General features: G+C 34.8%; 2 protein-coding genes across 3 annotated transcripts; both read left to right on the top strand.

Moving 5' to 3' along the window:
- The first annotated feature begins 7085 nt into the window (after positions 1-7085).
- LOC120264955 (protein SEMI-ROLLED LEAF 2) lies at positions 7086-13695 on the top strand. Of its 2 annotated transcripts, none has more exons than XM_039272871.1 (20): positions 7086-7214; positions 7303-7486; positions 7976-8050; positions 8145-8260; positions 8489-8603; positions 9076-9198; positions 9367-9414; positions 9731-9933; positions 10288-10484; positions 10616-10899; positions 11009-11158; positions 11323-11688; positions 11779-11928; positions 12048-12123; positions 12220-12344; positions 12419-12610; positions 12689-12829; positions 12906-13040; positions 13118-13291; positions 13382-13695. In XM_039272871.1, the coding sequence occupies exons 2-20, from the start codon at positions 7352-7354 to the stop codon at positions 13493-13495; spliced, it is 2919 nt and encodes a 972-aa protein (XP_039128805.1). In that variant the 5' UTR covers positions 7086-7214; positions 7303-7351; the 3' UTR covers positions 13496-13695. The 2 variants fall into 2 exon arrangements, with proteins under 2 accessions (XP_039128805.1, XP_039128806.1); XM_039272872.1 differs by having other exon boundaries at positions 7088-7209.
- Positions 13696-14076: 381 nt separating this feature from the next.
- LOC120264756 (ATP-dependent Clp protease proteolytic subunit 5, chloroplastic) lies at positions 14077-17503 on the top strand. Its single transcript, XM_039272581.1, has 9 exons — positions 14077-14255; positions 14332-14436; positions 14718-14835; positions 14933-15025; positions 15747-15792; positions 15881-15953; positions 16720-16754; positions 16861-16949; positions 17096-17503. Exons 1-9 carry the CDS (start codon positions 14119-14121, stop codon positions 17294-17296), a joined length of 897 nt encoding a protein of 298 aa, XP_039128515.1. The 5' UTR covers positions 14077-14118; the 3' UTR covers positions 17297-17503.
- Positions 17504-17586: the final 83 nt, after the last annotated feature.

Genomic DNA, 17586 nt, shown 5'->3' on the forward strand with positions numbered 1-17586 from the left:
CCATGGTTTATCTTTGGTAATATCTCTCACCCTTCATGTGATTATCTGAATTTGTATCTTTTCACCTTCAAAGTTTTACTTAAACAAAGATCACAAAACTTTCATCCAATTTTTTGCACAATAACCTCCACCATTTATATTACAAAATTAAACATCAATTAAATCTCTCAATGGAACAAAGAAATATTAAATCATTGGACAATTAACACACATAAAACATCCAATATATATATATATATAATATGACAAGCTTCACCTTATTCTTTCACATTAATCTCCCCCATTTGTGCATTTTATTGAAACAAAGAAGGAAGAGATCATCAAATAAAACACACAAGTCTCCATTATACTTTGACAAACCTTCATTTTTAATCTCTTCACACAAATCATGGCTTTAAATTATACTTGAGGTCAACAATATTGGTAGCCACCTTTCTGAGTTCCTCATCTTCTGTGGCTAACAAAGAGACCTGAATCACTGCAGCCATCATTGGATCTGTGTAACTGTCTATGCATGTTCCAATATCGGTAAGCGCCGCATCGATGCTAGTCGACTTTGTGGCAAAGTCAGCATCACCCAATGCCGTCTGATATTCATATTGCATGGATGTATAGAAGTCTAAAGAGGAACTCTACATCCAAAAAAAAAAAAACAGACTTAATTAGACATATATATTTAGATCAACATATGTTTAATTATCGTCGATAATACTTACATTGAGAAGTGTAACCATGGAAGGTAAAGTTGTAGGGGATGCAATGAAGTTATTAGCCTTGGCTATGGTTGAGTTGAGTTTATCAAGAGCGAAGAGAATGTTTGCTTTTACGGCGGAGGATAAATCAATGTCGGCATTTGGCAGAAAACCTGCATCAATGGCAGTTTGACAGACATGAGGATAGGTGGTGTCATTGCAAAATGGATTGAGCTTGCTCGAAGGAGCTTTGGCGATGACTTGAGGGACCGGGACGGCATATGAGGATGACCGGGAGACGCAATCAGTGGCCATTGAGAGAATTATGGAGAGAAATAATGTCATAAGAATAAGGACATGGTGTGGCCTCATTGTTGCCATTGTGAGGATGAAGAAGAAGAGGCCAGAGATTTGAGGAAAAGAGAAAAGAGCTATAAAGAAGAGAAATACAAGAGGGTTTTTTTTAAGGGGTTGAAAATGATGGAGCTCTTAACAGCAAAATGCTAAAGCGCCTTTTTCTCTGTGCCTTTGCTTTGTAACTAACTTAACTGTCATTTTGCAGCATTGCAAAAAATAAATTGTCTAAAGTTGGATGGTGATAGAGTTTGTTGATATAATGAGTTATGTGTTTTCTTGGCAACCATATGCCTTCAAGTGGTTTTCTTGATATTTATAAAATTGTGATTTTTTTTATATATAATTTTAAAAGAACTACATTTGATTTTGATAACAAGACATTGTAATTGGTGCACTTTTATACTTGTCTGTCTTTTGACAATTCCTTAAATAGGAGAAGCTTATCCCTTATTAATAAAAAAAACTTTGATAATAAGAGAAGGATTGAAAATTAATTAAGAAAAAAATGAATGTTAAGTTTGATAAAAGATTTTAATTTCTAAAATGGAGTTTCTCAGAAAATATATAATCAATAAAAATGATAGAATGAAATTTTGATGAACCAATTTTAAACGGTTAGGAAATTATGTGGTCAATAAAAATGATATAACAAACTTTGGTTAAACTCATTTCAATTCTTAACTCAAATAAAAACTTTTTAAGGCAAGCATTAAGGATCACAGGGTTTCGTTTGCACAATTTTTTTTAATGAATTGCTTTCATGCACAACCTTCAATTTTCAATTTTTTATTTTAATTTTTTAACAGTACTTTGTCTTCTTGGTTGATACATAGTCATTATTTTTTCTTTAAATGAAGTGGGATATGAGCATATGTAATTACGGTGTTTGGACAAAGCAATAAGAGCCTACTCATACACCCTCGCTCCGCCAATGAAAGGATTGAATTGCAAGTCTACATCACAGCGGGACCTTTTGAATATTTCACAAACCAAGTCTTTTACAGCAGAGTAATGACGTAATGACACCTAACCAAAAGATCTTTGGCTATTGGGATCATTAATTAAATTCTTTAATGAGATAAAATCATCATACATACACAAACATTAATAAAATTAAGGAAACAAAATAGACATCAAATCATTATATATTTGAGTGAAACAAATTAAAGAAGGAAAGGATCATCAAACAAACCACACACAAACATCCACAATCTTCCTCTTTAATATCTCAATCATATGCAGAGCCAAGAACAGCTAAAAGAAATAAAAGAGGAGAGAAAGAGATACACATAAAATAAATAGAGAAAATTATAACTTTAAACCATTCTTAAGGTCAATAATATTGGTAGCTGTCCTCCTGAGTTCCTCATCTTCTGTGGCCAAAAGAGAGATTTGAATCACTGCAGCCAACATAGGGTCTGTATAACTATCAATGCAAGTTCCGATATCGGTAAGAGCAGCATCGACATTCGTCTCCTTTGTAGCAAAATCAATGTTACTCAAAGCAACATGATATTCATATATCATGCTCTTATACATCCCCAAGCAACTACCCTATATATTTCAAGAAAAAAAAAAAAAACTCAAATTACATTTTCAATTATATATATATACATTTAAAAACTAACATGTTGTTAATTATTGTAGTAGTACTTACTCTAAGGAGTGCAACCATGGAAGGTGATGTTGTGGGGCTTACAATGAATTTCTTGGCAGCATTTATGTTATATTTGAGTTTATTAATGGCGAAGAGAATGTTGGCTTTTGTCACAGAAGGAAGGTCATTGCCGGAGTTCGGTAGAAGCCCGGCATCGATAGCAGTTTGGCAAACAATGGGATAGGTGGTTTGGTTACAAAAGACATTGAAAGGGTTCAATGGAGCAATAGAGACTACTTTAGGGAGCTGAATGGCGTATAAAGAAGAACGAGGAACACACTTAACCGTCCCTGCAGAAAGAAGGGAGAGGTAAGACGAGATGGTGATGAGAAGAAGGAGGACATGTTGAGGTCTCATTGTTGCCATTGTGAAGATGAAGAGGAAGAGACCAGAGATTTGAGGAAGATATGTGGAATTATATAGAAAAATTAATAGATATGAATGAAAAAAAAAAAAGAATGTTTTATTAACGGTAGAAATGAATGATGCCTTTAATAGCTAAATACTAAATTGTTCAATTTTTTTTAACTAACTTGCTTTACTTAGATTAACAAGTAACTTATTTTTGGAATTTAATAAATCAAGGAGATATATTTATTGAATATATATATATATATATCTTAATTAGAGCCCAATGGCATGACACAAGTGTGCTAAAGGGGAGGGCAATGATCTGAATCTTTTTGTTTTCTCTATTGTTCATGCAATGTTCATCAATACTATTCATAAGGCTGGGTGCAGTGGTTTTACTCCTCCAATATTACAGGACAGAGGATTATCTTAAAAGGTTCATAAGCCACTATAACAGATGCAGTTCCGTACCTCTACTAATGAGAACTCTTGTCACCTATTATTCAATATATATATTATCGTTTGCGTTCTTTTGTTTTCAGTTATCGTTTGTATTTTGTCACCTCTATTTCTGATGGGAACTTTGTTTTTATATGTTATTTTTGTCTATTATATATATATATATATATATTGTGTTCAATGGTGGTTTATTCACATTTATCAATATAAACAACCACTACTTGGTGTAGTGGTATGTTACTTCAATAGTGAATGGGCTGATCCAGAGTCGAATCTCTGGGTTGGCAGTGCTGTTACAATACTGTGCACATAATGAAAATAATGTATAAAAATATTGTAGCTATACTGTTTATTAACTATTTATGGATCCCTTGTGGGAGGATGTCGTTTCCCTCCCCTCCAAGGTTACAAGGCAGGGGGATTTATTAATTTGGTTTGGTTCCTGAAATATCTTCTGGGCCTGCACATTATAGGAATCTAATTGCCACATGTGACGTCTGACCGAGTTAATAAATCTCTAGGGGATCGTTAAGCCACCATAAATGGTGCACCTCCGTACCTGTCACGCCCCGAACTCAGCTCTATGGACCTGGGACGCCGACAAACGGCCGTACACCTACAAGGCCGAAACCAAGTAGGCATACAAGGCCTCAAAACCTGAAAAAAAAAAATAACAATAAGATTATGAGCTTGGGAGCCCAGTAAGTAACCACTAAAAATATCGGGATCACAAAAAGTTCAATAATTTCCAAAAATATACAAAATGTAACATAACGGAACAAATATCAAAATAAAATCCAGAAATCAGAAATAATTCAAAACAGACTTAGTTTACCAAAATAACGAGCATATAAGTCCCCCAAACAACTAATGCCAAAACAAAATATCAGAACTCATTTATTTAAACTCGGTGACCCGAGTTAGATTTCAGAACTCATAGGTTTACCCTCCGTGACCCGAGCCAGAATATCAGAAGCCGTTATTCTTCACCGACGGAACGGTGCGAAACTATAGTTTCTATGTCAGAAGTACGTGTCGACATGGGCAGTGTTTAACCCCCAGTGACAGGGTTATTGCATTGTTAATTGGGGACTACGAATTTCTATACAAAAATATACCAGGTCCAAAATTATTGTTAACGCAATAACACTCAAATTTAGTGATCCCATTTTCTAACAAAAAGTATTCCAATTATATCAAATAATCAATTATTAACTAACAGAATAATCCACACAATAAAAAAAAATTAATTAAATACGGAAATAGCCCACTAAAACAAAAATATCATTTCCCAGTAATTCAAATAAATGCAATTAATCATGAATTAAACAAATAAACTAATTAAACAAATATACTAATTCAAAAAATATATATATATACACCATGAATCCGTATTTTCCTAAAATAAATAAATAATAAAATAATAACTAAAATAATATAGAAATGTTTATTTTCTAAACAATAAAATCCAAATTAACAAAATGATTATATAAACCATTATCGAAAATCAGAAGTTGCATATACATATATTTACAGATTTATATGTGGTTTACTTACATGTCGATCGCTCAAAAACCCCCAAAATCCTACGATATTTCTTTTGAGACAAAAGCCCTCGACGGAGAGCCTATCCCGTCACCTCGCCCGAGCACCAGCACACCAAATCGAAAAGAAAAAAAGGAGAAGAGGGAAAAAAAACTAATCTCTCCCTCTTCTTAATCCAAACAAAGATCCATAACGAGAGAAACAAAGAGACGTCGACTAGAGTTTTGAAACCTAATTAAAAGATAAGTAAATAAAATTCCGTAACTGCCATCAATGCACAATAAATAAAATAATTAAAAAAAAGGTGTGGGGCCCACAGTACCTGTATGCCCCTTGGCACCCATTGTGAGGCGGCTCTTGTCGCTTTTGTAAAAAAAAAAAAAAAACATTTATCAATATATATATATACATGCTTTGATGACCACATAGATTGATTCTAATTAAATGATAAAAAGAGTAAAAGGATGGTATAACTACAAGACCAAATAATTTGACTCTCTATAAATTAGTCCACCAACACAAGATTTTGAAGTCTTCATTTTTCAAAGGTTGGTCAACGCAATTAAAGCAAGAACTCAAAGAAATGTTTTTTTTTCAATGTTGGAAAAAACATAGCATTGGGAACGAGATCCAACTTTTTTTTTTTAAATTAATTCCATTAAAAAAAAGAAAGCTTTTTTCCTACATTGAAAACAGTGCAAATGTAAACTCTCTTTTGCAATTAAATTGATAATAAATAAAAATAACTCAAAATAGATCTATTAATGTAAATCAATATTGGGATGAACTTATAACTTCAAGGGTTTATGCCAAAAAAAAAAGAAAAAAAAAACTTAATATGTGCCTTAAATAACTTTTTGTTGATAAAATTAATAAAAAAAAATTGTATGATTTATTACATATTTGTGGGCACATTGCACATGATGGAAGAAGAGGCAAATGGAATTTTCTTAATTACATGCCAGTATAAAAATAATGATAATGTGTCCCATCAAGTAATCAAGAATAATAAATAATAATAGGAATACAATAATTTAAGAAAATTTTGACCATATGTTTAGTGGAAAATAGTTTATCAAAATGTTTTTATATAATGAATTACATTGTACATAATTAATCCTTTTTTAAAATAGAATTCCTTTTGTGCTTTGAAAAAAAATAGAATTTTTTATATTTGAAAAATCAATTAAATTATTACTAATGTTTCCTTGAATATTACTTCTAATTCTAGTTATAGTATTGTTTGAAACTCAAATGCCAAACAAGATTAGGGAGACCATTAATGAAGTATTGGTGGGACATCTAAACAAAAGCCTTGCTTTCATTTAAAGGATAATCTACCACTAGATTGTAACACAATTAATTAAACATTTTTATTTGAATATAATTTTAATATTTAAAGTGGATAACAGCTTTAAAAAAATGTGGATATGAAATTAAGCCTTTTTTTTTTTTCTAAAATCTATTTATAAATTAATATAAAACAATATAAATTTGAGAAAAAAATTCAAAATAAAGATAGAGACGAATGTTAATATAATGCCAACGACCATTTGGTCTATTGACATCAGGTTTTTTGTGTAGGGTGTTGATCTCGAGTGTCGAGCGTGGTTCCCCGAATTCGATTCCTATCTTACGTAAGGTGAGGGCACGGTTCGATAATGAGCGTGACTCCCTCCACGTGTTTATCCTTAAGTTTCGGCGCTTGTCGTCTTTCTAAAAAAAATGTTAATATAATCCAATGATAAAAAACAGAATCTAGTGGCTTATTCATTTTGTCAAAAAAATAAAAAAATAACAAAATATTAAAAAAAAAATGAAAAAATGTGCATTTACATGAGCGTTGTCAAACACTTGATTATTTTTATAAATGAATCCATATATATCTAAACATGATAAATTAATAATTAATTAATAAATCAATATAAAATCTAAGATGAGATTTTTTTTTAATTAAATTAAAATCTAGATTAAAATTAGATAATGACGAAATTTCTAATAATTTTCACTGACAAAAGCTGTTTATAGAGCAAACTTTGTCTGCCATCACGTGGACTAGTCTCTCTCTCTCTCTCTCTCTCTCTCCTCTTTCACACTCTTCTCAGCTCCTCTCTGATCACCATCGGCTCCGGAGATCTCTAATTCACTGTAATGTGTGTTCAATCTCACTGCTTGATTCATAGAAGCGAAAAAGTTGTGATTTTTCTTGGGTTTTCTCTGATTTCTTTGAGTTTTTTATAGGTTTTTTGCTTAAAGGTGTCAACTTTCTTCTTCTTTTGCTGGGTTACGAATGGGTTTCATCTCGAGGAAGCTCCTTCCGGCTTGTGGGAACATCTGTGTTTGCTGCCCGGCGCTCCGGCCCAGTTCCCGGCGCCCTGTCAAGCGTTACAAGAAGCTTCTTGCTGAGATCTTTCCCAAATCCCTTGTATGTCTTTCCATTCTTTGCCCTTTCACTGTTGTTGCGTTCTTATCCTTTTTTTGCTTTGTTGTATGTTAGATTATCATGACATTGTGGCCATTATGCTTTGTTTTGGTGAGAATTGGTTACTGAAGGATATTGAAGTGCGCCTTTAGTTATCTTTATCACTCTAACAGGTTTGTGTAATGCTATGCCAACTCTCCAAGGCTTGTAGTAGATTCTAAGTTCTTTGAGTTTCTTGCTGGCCTCTGTAGGAGGATGCCATCTGCTTTGAAATGCATCTTTGATGACTTTATTTTGTATGCATCTTTGATGACTTTATTCTGTCTAGCTTTTTATTATGCTAGAATGCTTATGCTTTTGTTGTTGCAATTTGTCACTTATAAGAAACATTATAATATTGATTGTTAAGATAAACAATGTTGACAAGGATATGCTCAAATGAATAATTGACACCTTATTAGTTAAAATTAATTTGATTGTTTGTTTGTACAGGATGGCCCTCCAAACGAAAGGAAAATCTTGAAGCTTTGTGAGTATGCTACCAAGAATCCAATCCGCATCCCTAAGGTTTGGCATTGTAACCCTGATTGTACCTGGTGGTACTAAGCAATGAAGCACAATGAGGCTGTTTAACCAATCTGGCTTCTATCCTTTTTAATAGATTGCCAAGTATCTCGAGCAAAGGAGCTACAAAGAATTGCGGACTGAGAATGTCAACTCGATCAAAATTATCATAGAAGCCTATAGCAAACTGCTTTCCATTTGCAAGGATCAAATGTGAGTGAAGGGGGTTATTTTTGCTATAATTTTGATTCCTGAAGTTAGATTCTTCTTTTGTACAATAAATAGTCTCAGTTAATCACAAACTATCTTTGGTTTTATGTATTTGTTTATATCCGCGAAATAGCCAATATTTTCTGTACTGCTACTGCCAAATTTTATTGTCTCATTTTGTAAATTTCTATTATAAATCTTTAACACATTATGTATTTTGGATTGGAACAGGGCATATTTTGCTGGCAGCTTGTTGAATGTTATCGTTGAACTGCTGGATAACAAGCATTCAGATACTATAAAAATTCTCGGATGCCAAACTCTAACAAGATTCATATGTAGTCAGGTAATTTTAAAAATCTTGAGGAAAGTCTTCATATTTTGTGGCTCTTGTTGGGACTGACTTTATGGTGTGTATATTTGTTGTCTTTCATCATCATATAATACTTTGTACATTCTGCAGAGTGCCATGTAAATGCCATAGTAGTGTTCTTAAAAATTCAAGCATATAGTGATACAATGAAGCAGCTTAAAGTGCAGTGCAAAGTACAATGATTTAATTTAGGAAACATAATCTGTCATGCAGCCATATGCTACAAATTATTGTGCTTATCAATTGTTTCTTAATAGTCATGGTTCTGGTTCTGAGGAATGGACTGAATTTTGTGAAAATTTGCCTAAAATTGAAGTGCATGCTCCGCATCTCTGTTTGGGCATTTCCATTGTGAAATGCGTCTTGTTTATCTTTTTTTTAAAGAGCAATTTTTGGTAGAAATTTTAAGGTGTTTCCCTATTCTATTCTGCTATACTATGAACAGGCAGATAGCACCTATACACACAATATTGAAAGTTTGGCCAGTAAAGTATGTTCACTGGCTCGTCAGAGGGGGGAGAGATGCAAAAGTCTTCGTGCTGCAAGCTTGCAATGCTTGTCATCAATGGTAATGCTTTTGATGCCTATTCATAAAGGAAAGAATAGTTTATTTTTATGATTCTTCTTTCACGTTCTATATAGTCCGGCCTTCTGATTGTTGATATTCAGCCTCAGAATTTCAATGCATTTGAGTATGATTCAGACATACTAATAAGAAATTACTTTGTCTGCGCAGGTTTGGTTCATGACTGAGTATTCCCACATTTTTGCTGACATAGATGAGGTGAATATTATCAGAAAATATCTTCGCTAATACATTCAACAGGATGATTTAAACTTGCATAGCAATGAATTAATTCACAGCCATAACTTTTTGTCTTTTAATTCGAGGTTTGCTTTCATATATATATGGAGAATTAGTTGGATATCAAATGTTAATGAAATACTATGTCTAGATTTGAAAAACCACAGCTTTATCTTTCATGCGTGTGAGCATACACACACATTGGTTGTTTGTTTTGCTTAGCCATTGCCAGTAATAGTGATTTACTTTAAAATGGGAAACCTAATCGATGATTTCTTTTTGGACATTCTTTTAGATTATCCGTGTTACCTTGGATAACTATGGAGCAGATGAGGACATTGAGGGTAGTGGCGAACGACGTGAGTCGGACCATCATTGGGTAGATGAAGTGGTTAGATGTGAAACAAGAGGTGGTGCACTTATTTGCAATGATTTTAACCCAATTAATATGACCATGAGACCTCATCCCGAGATAAAGGATTCTTCTATGCTAACCAGGTACTGGTGTTTTCTTTATGTTGAATGGCGGCGTTCTGTTTCCTTAAAAGCTAATAAAGTAGAAAACTTTCCCCTTTTTGTTAAACTAATTGTTTATGTTTATTCAAAGCATCATTTTAGTAGTTCCAATTGCACAGTTTGTCAGTCTCATTTTCTTCAGCTTCTGGTAGTCAGTAATTGCGATGAGGTTACATATTTTCTCTTCCCATGTCTGTGGGTGACCTTTCTGTTGGACTTTGCAAAAATCTTATTTAAGCATTATAGTGGAAAATTATGCTTTTAGACAAAGTGTTTTTCACATGGACAAATCTTTGTGAAAGTTAATCTAATGATTTCTTGCTCAATATGTTTCAGAGAGGAGAGTGAGAATCCTAAAGTTTGGGCTCGAATTTGCATAAACAAGCTGGCTGAGTTGGCCAAAGAAAGCACGACAATGCGTAGACTGTTGGATCCTATGCTAGTCTACTTTGACATTGGAAAACACTGGCCCCCTCTGAATGGGCTTGCTTTGATTGTTTTATCTGACATGGCTTACTTTGTAAAAGGCTCAGGTAAGCCTTTGTATTGTGTTATCAGTATTTATGAAGCAAACAAATTCTTTGTATCATATGCTATTCAATTATCAGCTTTGGATGAAAATTTGGTGCTATTAATCTCATCATCTCTTTCTATTTATATCCAGGAAATGAGCAAGTGATCTTAACTGGTATTATCCGCCATCTGGACCATAAAAATGTTGTGCATGATCCTCAAACTAAAGCAGATATAGTGCTGGCTGCTACTTCCTTGGTTCGGCAACTAAAATCACGAGAAGTAGTTCTTGAAGTTGGGGTTGTCAGTGATTTATGCCGCCATTTGAGGAAGACACTTCAGGCTGCAATTGAATCAGTTGGACAGCAACAAACTGAATGTTATACCTCACTTCAAAATTCTATTGAGGATTGCCTGTTAGAGATTGCTAAAGGGGTATGTATTTATTTATTTTTTAACCAAAGATAGTCATTTGCTTCCTAAATTGACTGTTTTCTCTGTGTGTGAATTTATATACTTATCCGCTTGGAATTGGGATGGCTAGGTCAGTGATGCATGTTCACTATTCGACATGATGGCGATATCATTGGAGAAGCTTCCCACTAATGCAGTTGTTGCAAGGGCAACAATCGGATCTTTGTTGATTCTTGCTCATATTATATCCTTAGCATCCTTTAATTCAAAGTCTGAGTTGGTAGGTTGTCTTCTATCTTCAGTTAGGTCTATTAATGTTGCATTCTTTTTGGTATTTCCTTTCCATGGAGCTAAATTCTAAGGGTATTTACTTGTAGATATCAGCAAATTTGATTCTTGTGTAATACAAGTGTCCTTTCTTTTTCTGTCAATTATGGAACTCAGGTGCTTCCAGAGGTGCTTCTGCTGCAGCTTCTCAAGGCTATGATGCATCCAGATGTCGAAACTCGAGTGGGCGCTCACCAGATATTTTCGGCTGTGCTTATCCGAACTCCAAATCATCCAAGGCAAGGATTAGAGTATCCATATGAACCAAGGAAGTGGAACTCCAAAACTTCATCAGCGTTTGCCTCAGCTACCGCTTTACTTGAAAAACTCCGAAAGGGAAAGGAATGCATGGATGTAGATAAGCAATTAAATGACACCGCAGATGACATCAAGGAAAAGGAAATTGTCTGGAAAGGTTCACCGAATGTTTATAAAATGAATTATGCAATTATGGATAAAAGTGGAACTTCCACTCCCCCTCTGGTAATCATAACATGCGATTCAATGTTTCTTTACTAGCTTCATGAATTTACTGGTCATCATGCCAATGTCTTCTTAACACTGGCTGCACAGGAAACTAAAATTATCATGTTAACTGAAGAACAAACTGCACAATTACTATCCGCATTCTGGTTGCAAGCCATTCAGCCAGATAACCTCCCTTCAAATTTCGAGGCGATTGCTCATTCATTCAGCCTGACTCTTGTTTCTTCCCGTCTAAAGGTATGCTTACATCTTCATATTTTTGCAGGAGCAATAAAACGAGTTCTTATTTGCATTGTCTCATACCATTTTAAGTTTTTACGCAGCAATCACTGTAACAATCTCTGTTGGCACTACAGAACTCAAACTATAGCAATACAATCCGTGCCTTTCAGCTATGCTTCTCTCTTAGAAATGCTGCTTTCGATTCTAGTGGTATGCCGTGTACCAACCACTACTTGTTCGTGAAACATTCATAATTGTTTGCCCACATTTCAATAGATGTAATTCACAAGAACATTCATTTTACAGGTATCCTGGCACCTTGTTACCGAAGATCACTTTTCACACTAGCAACTGGAATGCTGGGTTTTGCTGGGAAAATATATCAGATACCCGAGCTAATTGATCCGCATAAATATTTGTTATCTTGCATTGTAAGTTCTCAGAATTGTCACCCTTTGATTGTCTATACAAAAGCAGATACTGAATCAAGGTATGTGCTTTCCAGGTTGACCCATATTTAGGAGTTGGTGATGACATGCAAGTTTATACAAAGTACCAAGCAGATATAAAGGACTACGGTTCTGACTTTGATCAGCAAGCAGCGACATCTTCCCTGATTAACTTGAGAAAAGTAGTGAGCGAGACTGAGGAACATATATTCGACATCATAGTTCGAGTCCTCGCCTCTTCAACCGGTGTAAGTTCTTATCCATTGGTTTACATTGTTCAATGTGAGCACAACAAGCCTCTTCACTGTCGGGTTCTTGTTTTGCAGCTTGAAATGGATGAGTTGTCTAAACAACTGTCTGAAACTTTCATCCCAGAGGATGATCTCTTATTTTGTGCCAATCCGAGCCTTGACTGGAAAACCATCAAAGCTCTTGCAACATGTGACGAAACTCTTTCCTTTGATGAGGTATAAAAATGATTGTCACAACCATGACAAGCAGGCTTAAACAGAACTGACTCTGTAATGGTAACTAATTCAACAGGAACGTTCAAGGTCTTCGTCAATGGATGCTGACATGATTGCAGAATCCCCGGCCACCGATTTATTGAGGTTCATCCCGAAGATGCCTGCACCAATCTTGCCTCAAGTCATCAGTGTTGGGCAGCTACTAGAATCTGTAAGCTCATATGCTCAATTCATTAACATTCACACAAAAAAAAACCGAACTTATCATACATCATCTCAAATGAGCAGGCACTACATGTGGCCGGTCAAGTTGCTGGTTCATCAATCTCAACCTCACCTCTGCCTTACGGCGCAATGGCCAGTCAATGTGAAGCACTGGGAATGGGGACTCGAAAGAAGCTATCAAGTTGGCTCGGCAATGGCCATGAATCCATCCCTGAGAAACCGACAATCATTGGGAAGGTGAGCAAACAAACAAACAGACAGACAAACATTCTTCCATTATCTGAAAGTGAAGATTAACTTACATTCATGGTTTACAAATATCTGCAGATGAACTCGGAGAAGTCAAAGCCGGGAAGTTATGTTCCGTCAGAACCATGGGTGGCTTTGAGGCTGCCTCCGGCGAGTCCCTTTGATAATTTCTTGAAAGCGGCCGGATGCTAATCTGCTGAACACCGGCTTTTTCTCTTGATCTTTACTTCTCTATGAACTCATTAATGTATGTTTTATGTTGTTCCTAGCTGGGATTAGAATTGGACTTGTTTTTCTCAGTAGTTGTTATTCATAATACTGAAGTAATGCTGTTAGTTCCTGGACATTGTATTGTTATTTGCAGATCAATTCTCATTCTCTTCTTGTGTGTATCAGTTTATTAGAGATGGTTAAATACATGAAAAACATAATTTCTATATCTGTTTGTGTTTTAATTTCAAAATTATATTTTTTTAAAAGAATTAATTTTTAATTTTTACATGCATATGCATATAATTATTTATTTTGTTAAGGATATACAGACAAAATCCCTTAAACTTGAATTATGAAAAAGACCCGGGAGAGATTCTTTAATTTTCTCATGATTTAAAGAAAATATTTTTAATAATAAAAGAAAGAAAAACTTAATTACTCTTAAACCCTTGGATATTTTGAAATTTTATTTAGTAAAAAAAAAATTCTTAGTAATTTTAATTTTTTTGAGGGAGTGATGAGTAAAAAGTTCAGAATAGTGTTCTTTTTCAAGATCATTCTGTGAGATTAGATAAGAAAGCGAGAGAACGGAGCTCTACTTCATGGCGAGCTCTTCGTGCTGGGCGGCCACGGCGGCGGCGCCGCCGTCTTCTCTTAAATCCCTCTCTGGGAACCCTAGCAAGACCCTTATACTCTCCTCCAGTGGATCCCTCGTTTCTGCTTCGTTCTCTTCTTCAAAGTAATCTATTTTTCGGTTTTTGATTATGATTTTCGGGTCTTTTTGGTTTTCTTAGGGTTTTCTTGTTGGATTCCAGGAAGTTTGAGAGGCTGAGTTGTGCTTGGAGTGCTCCGAAGGCTGTGTACTCCGGTGGGGTCTGGACGCCTCAGCGGGTTGAGAGACAAGAGATTTGGTCGATCAGGTGAGAGTATCGTTGTTTCTTGATTCTTTTCTTTGTTTGATTTGGTAAAGTCTGGATTTTGATGAGTTTTCTATTGTTGAATCCAAGAACCATGTGAAGGTAGTCTTTTGGTTCTTATCATATCGTTAGGTTTTCTAATGCTTGAGTTTTATTTAGTATTTTTTATCTGATTTGAATTGTAAATGGAGATAATTTCACATATAATCAATGTCCAGTGTTCTTCGAGGTCATTGGCATTGCAATTTGTAGGGTTTTTGATGGATGTATTGGTTGATATTTAGGCAAGATTTGGAAGTTCCTTCTTCGCCATACTTCCCGGTGGAGGCACAAGGTGGGCAAGGCCCGCCTCCAATGGTGATGGAGCGGTTTCAGAGTGTAATCAGTCAGCTTTTCCAGCATGTAAGGATTTGGAGCTTTCTAGGGTTTTTTATTTTTATATTTCTTTGTCTTTTGTCTTAAAAGAGTTACTCTTGAATGTAATTGGCCTTTCTTTTAGAGAATAATTCGGTGTGGTGGAGCAGTTGATGATGACATGGCAAACATCATTGTGGCACAGCTTCTCTATCTGGACGCTATTGATCCTAATAAGGTTTTTTTTCCTATTTTCCTCCTTATATTTGTTAAGAAAGGGGTTTTTTACCAAGTTCTTGATTGAATGCATGCATTTTAATAGTTATGCTTGACTAAGTTCTGTTTGTTGTATGTACACTTTGCGGTAGCATCTTTGTTTTTATTTATTTTGATTGATATGAATCTACTGTAAATTATTTTCATGATTATGGTAGAGGTTTACAGAGAGTATGACAAGAAGCTGCTGTATGGTGTTTTTTTTTCTCATGCTTGGTAAACATCCAATAAGATTTTCTTTATTTATGTTTCTTTTGAGCATCCTTTGATCCATTAATTATTTGTCAAAAAATAAGCAGGTTCTCATGAAGGTCTTTCATTGTGCATCAAATAAGTTCCTTTTATTTCTCTAGGCACCGTCTTTATTGCCTCCCACAAACTTGGGTGAGAAATGAAACAGGAACAGTAATCAGCTCGCCTTTATTATCCTTATGATCTCGTAGCAAGAAGAGAAATCAGTAGCCTAAAAGAAATCTAGATATATATCTATTTGATGGAAGTGCAATTTAGCTCACTTGTTTTGATCTTCAAAATTGCAATGGCTCTTGAAGTTCTGTGTGACTTTAGTATCTGATTTCTGTTTATCACATTCCTACTGCCACCTATATATTCATAGTTTATAAACAAAGATCAACTGTTGAGATGTGAGGTGTACTGAATATGTTTCATGCCATTTTTTATAGGATATTGTCATGTATGTCAACTCTCCTGGAGGATCAGTGACAGCTGGTAATAACTTTATTTTGTTAAATATATGCTAAATGCACATGATGATGTCAAATTTAATTATGCAAATTTCTTGTGTTCTGCTGATTAGGTATGGCTATATTTGATACGATGAGGCATATCCGCCCTGATGTTTCCACTGTTTGTGTTGGGCTTGCTGCTAGGTAAAATATCTCTAGCTGGCACCCTTAAATTTTTGCAGTCCCATTGCTAAGCTAAAGCCTAAGGAGATAAGAGAGTTGAGCATGGACTTGGAGGAATGTTAGGTGATCATTTAGATTTAACATTAAATTATGTTCTAGTGAGGAGCCTATACTTGTAATGGTTCATTTTTATTTACCTCTTAGTACGTTGTCAATGCTTATATGTCATCAAAATTAACTAAGTGGAAATTCAACAGAGTACCAACTTCCTTTAATGTGGTAGTGCTTAGACAGTACCTTTAAATATTGAGTTCTTATAGTTTTAATACCAAATTAATATCACCTTTGCACTTACATGCCTACATGAGATCGTTGAATAAGATGCATATTGGTTAGTCTTGCAAAAAGACTTATCCATATTATTTTTATTTCCTACATGCTTTCATACTTTGCAAAATTCTCATCCTTTAGGTGTTTTCTTACTATATATCTAAATTTTATATTTATTTTGTTGTTTTAATAATCCAATCCATTGTTACAACCCATCACATTGTTCTAAATGCAAATATGATTTGATTTTCACTGAACGATTCTGATCTTGAAAGTGTTTGTACAGTTGTCCATGACAATTATTTTTCTAGATCAGTAGCTTTTCTTTATCAAATTACTGTTTGTTCATTGTTATTTCTTCTTTTCAAGATAAGTACCTTTTTCTTTCATCATTCCGCCTATTGATCTCACTAGCTACTATTGTTTCTTGGTGATGTGCTCGACCTTCCAAAAATAGCATGGGCGCTTTCCTTTTGAGTGCTGGAACCAAGGGTAATTTTCTTCTGTCTTTAATCACTGAGTGGTTGAAAGCATTTTTTTTCTCTGAATTGATGTTCAACATTTGTTATTGTGTTCCTCACTTGTCAAATAAATGCAGGAAAGCGGTATAGTTTACCAAACTCTAGAATAATGATTCATCAACCTCTTGGTGGTGCCCAAGGAGGACAAACAGATATCGACATTCAGGTAACTGGATTTGACCCTCAATCTTTGTCAACATTATCATAAACACTTACTTGAATGAACAAACGTATACATACAATCATCATTCGACACTTTGTGGAACTGCAAAGTTCATGCGCTATATTTAATCGGATTTTTACCATTCGCAGGCAAATGAGATGCTGCATCACAAGGCGAATTTAAATGGTTACCTTGCCTACCACACTGGCCAAAGTCTAGAGAAAATCAACCAAGACACTGATCGGGACTTCTTCATGAGTGCGAAAGAAGCTAAAGAATACGGTTTAATAGATGGTGTTATCATGAACCCTCTCAAAGCTCTTCAACCGCTTCCCGCCACCGATGAATAAGATCTGGATCACAATATTTCATTTGTGCACTAATAGTTTTGGAGAAACCTTTCGGTGATGATCTATTTAAAAATCCGCAGATAGTTCCATCGACTTAGTTTTCGGTTCAGTGAGGGACTTTTCATACTTACTGAATATTTGATAACTGTGTCCTTTCAATGTTAGACTTTCATATACAAAGTCAGAGGATGATATATTTATGGTTTATCAGGTCAACTACAAAGGATGTGCAGGCATTACATTGTGAGAAAATCCAACCACCATGATCAGCAATAAGAAACAAACAGACA

This window comes from Dioscorea cayenensis, chromosome 7, assembly GCF_009730915.1.
Source record: "Dioscorea cayenensis subsp. rotundata cultivar TDr96_F1 chromosome 7, TDr96_F1_v2_PseudoChromosome.rev07_lg8_w22 25.fasta, whole genome shotgun sequence".
Taxonomy (NCBI): Eukaryota; Viridiplantae; Streptophyta; class Magnoliopsida; order Dioscoreales; family Dioscoreaceae; genus Dioscorea; species Dioscorea cayenensis.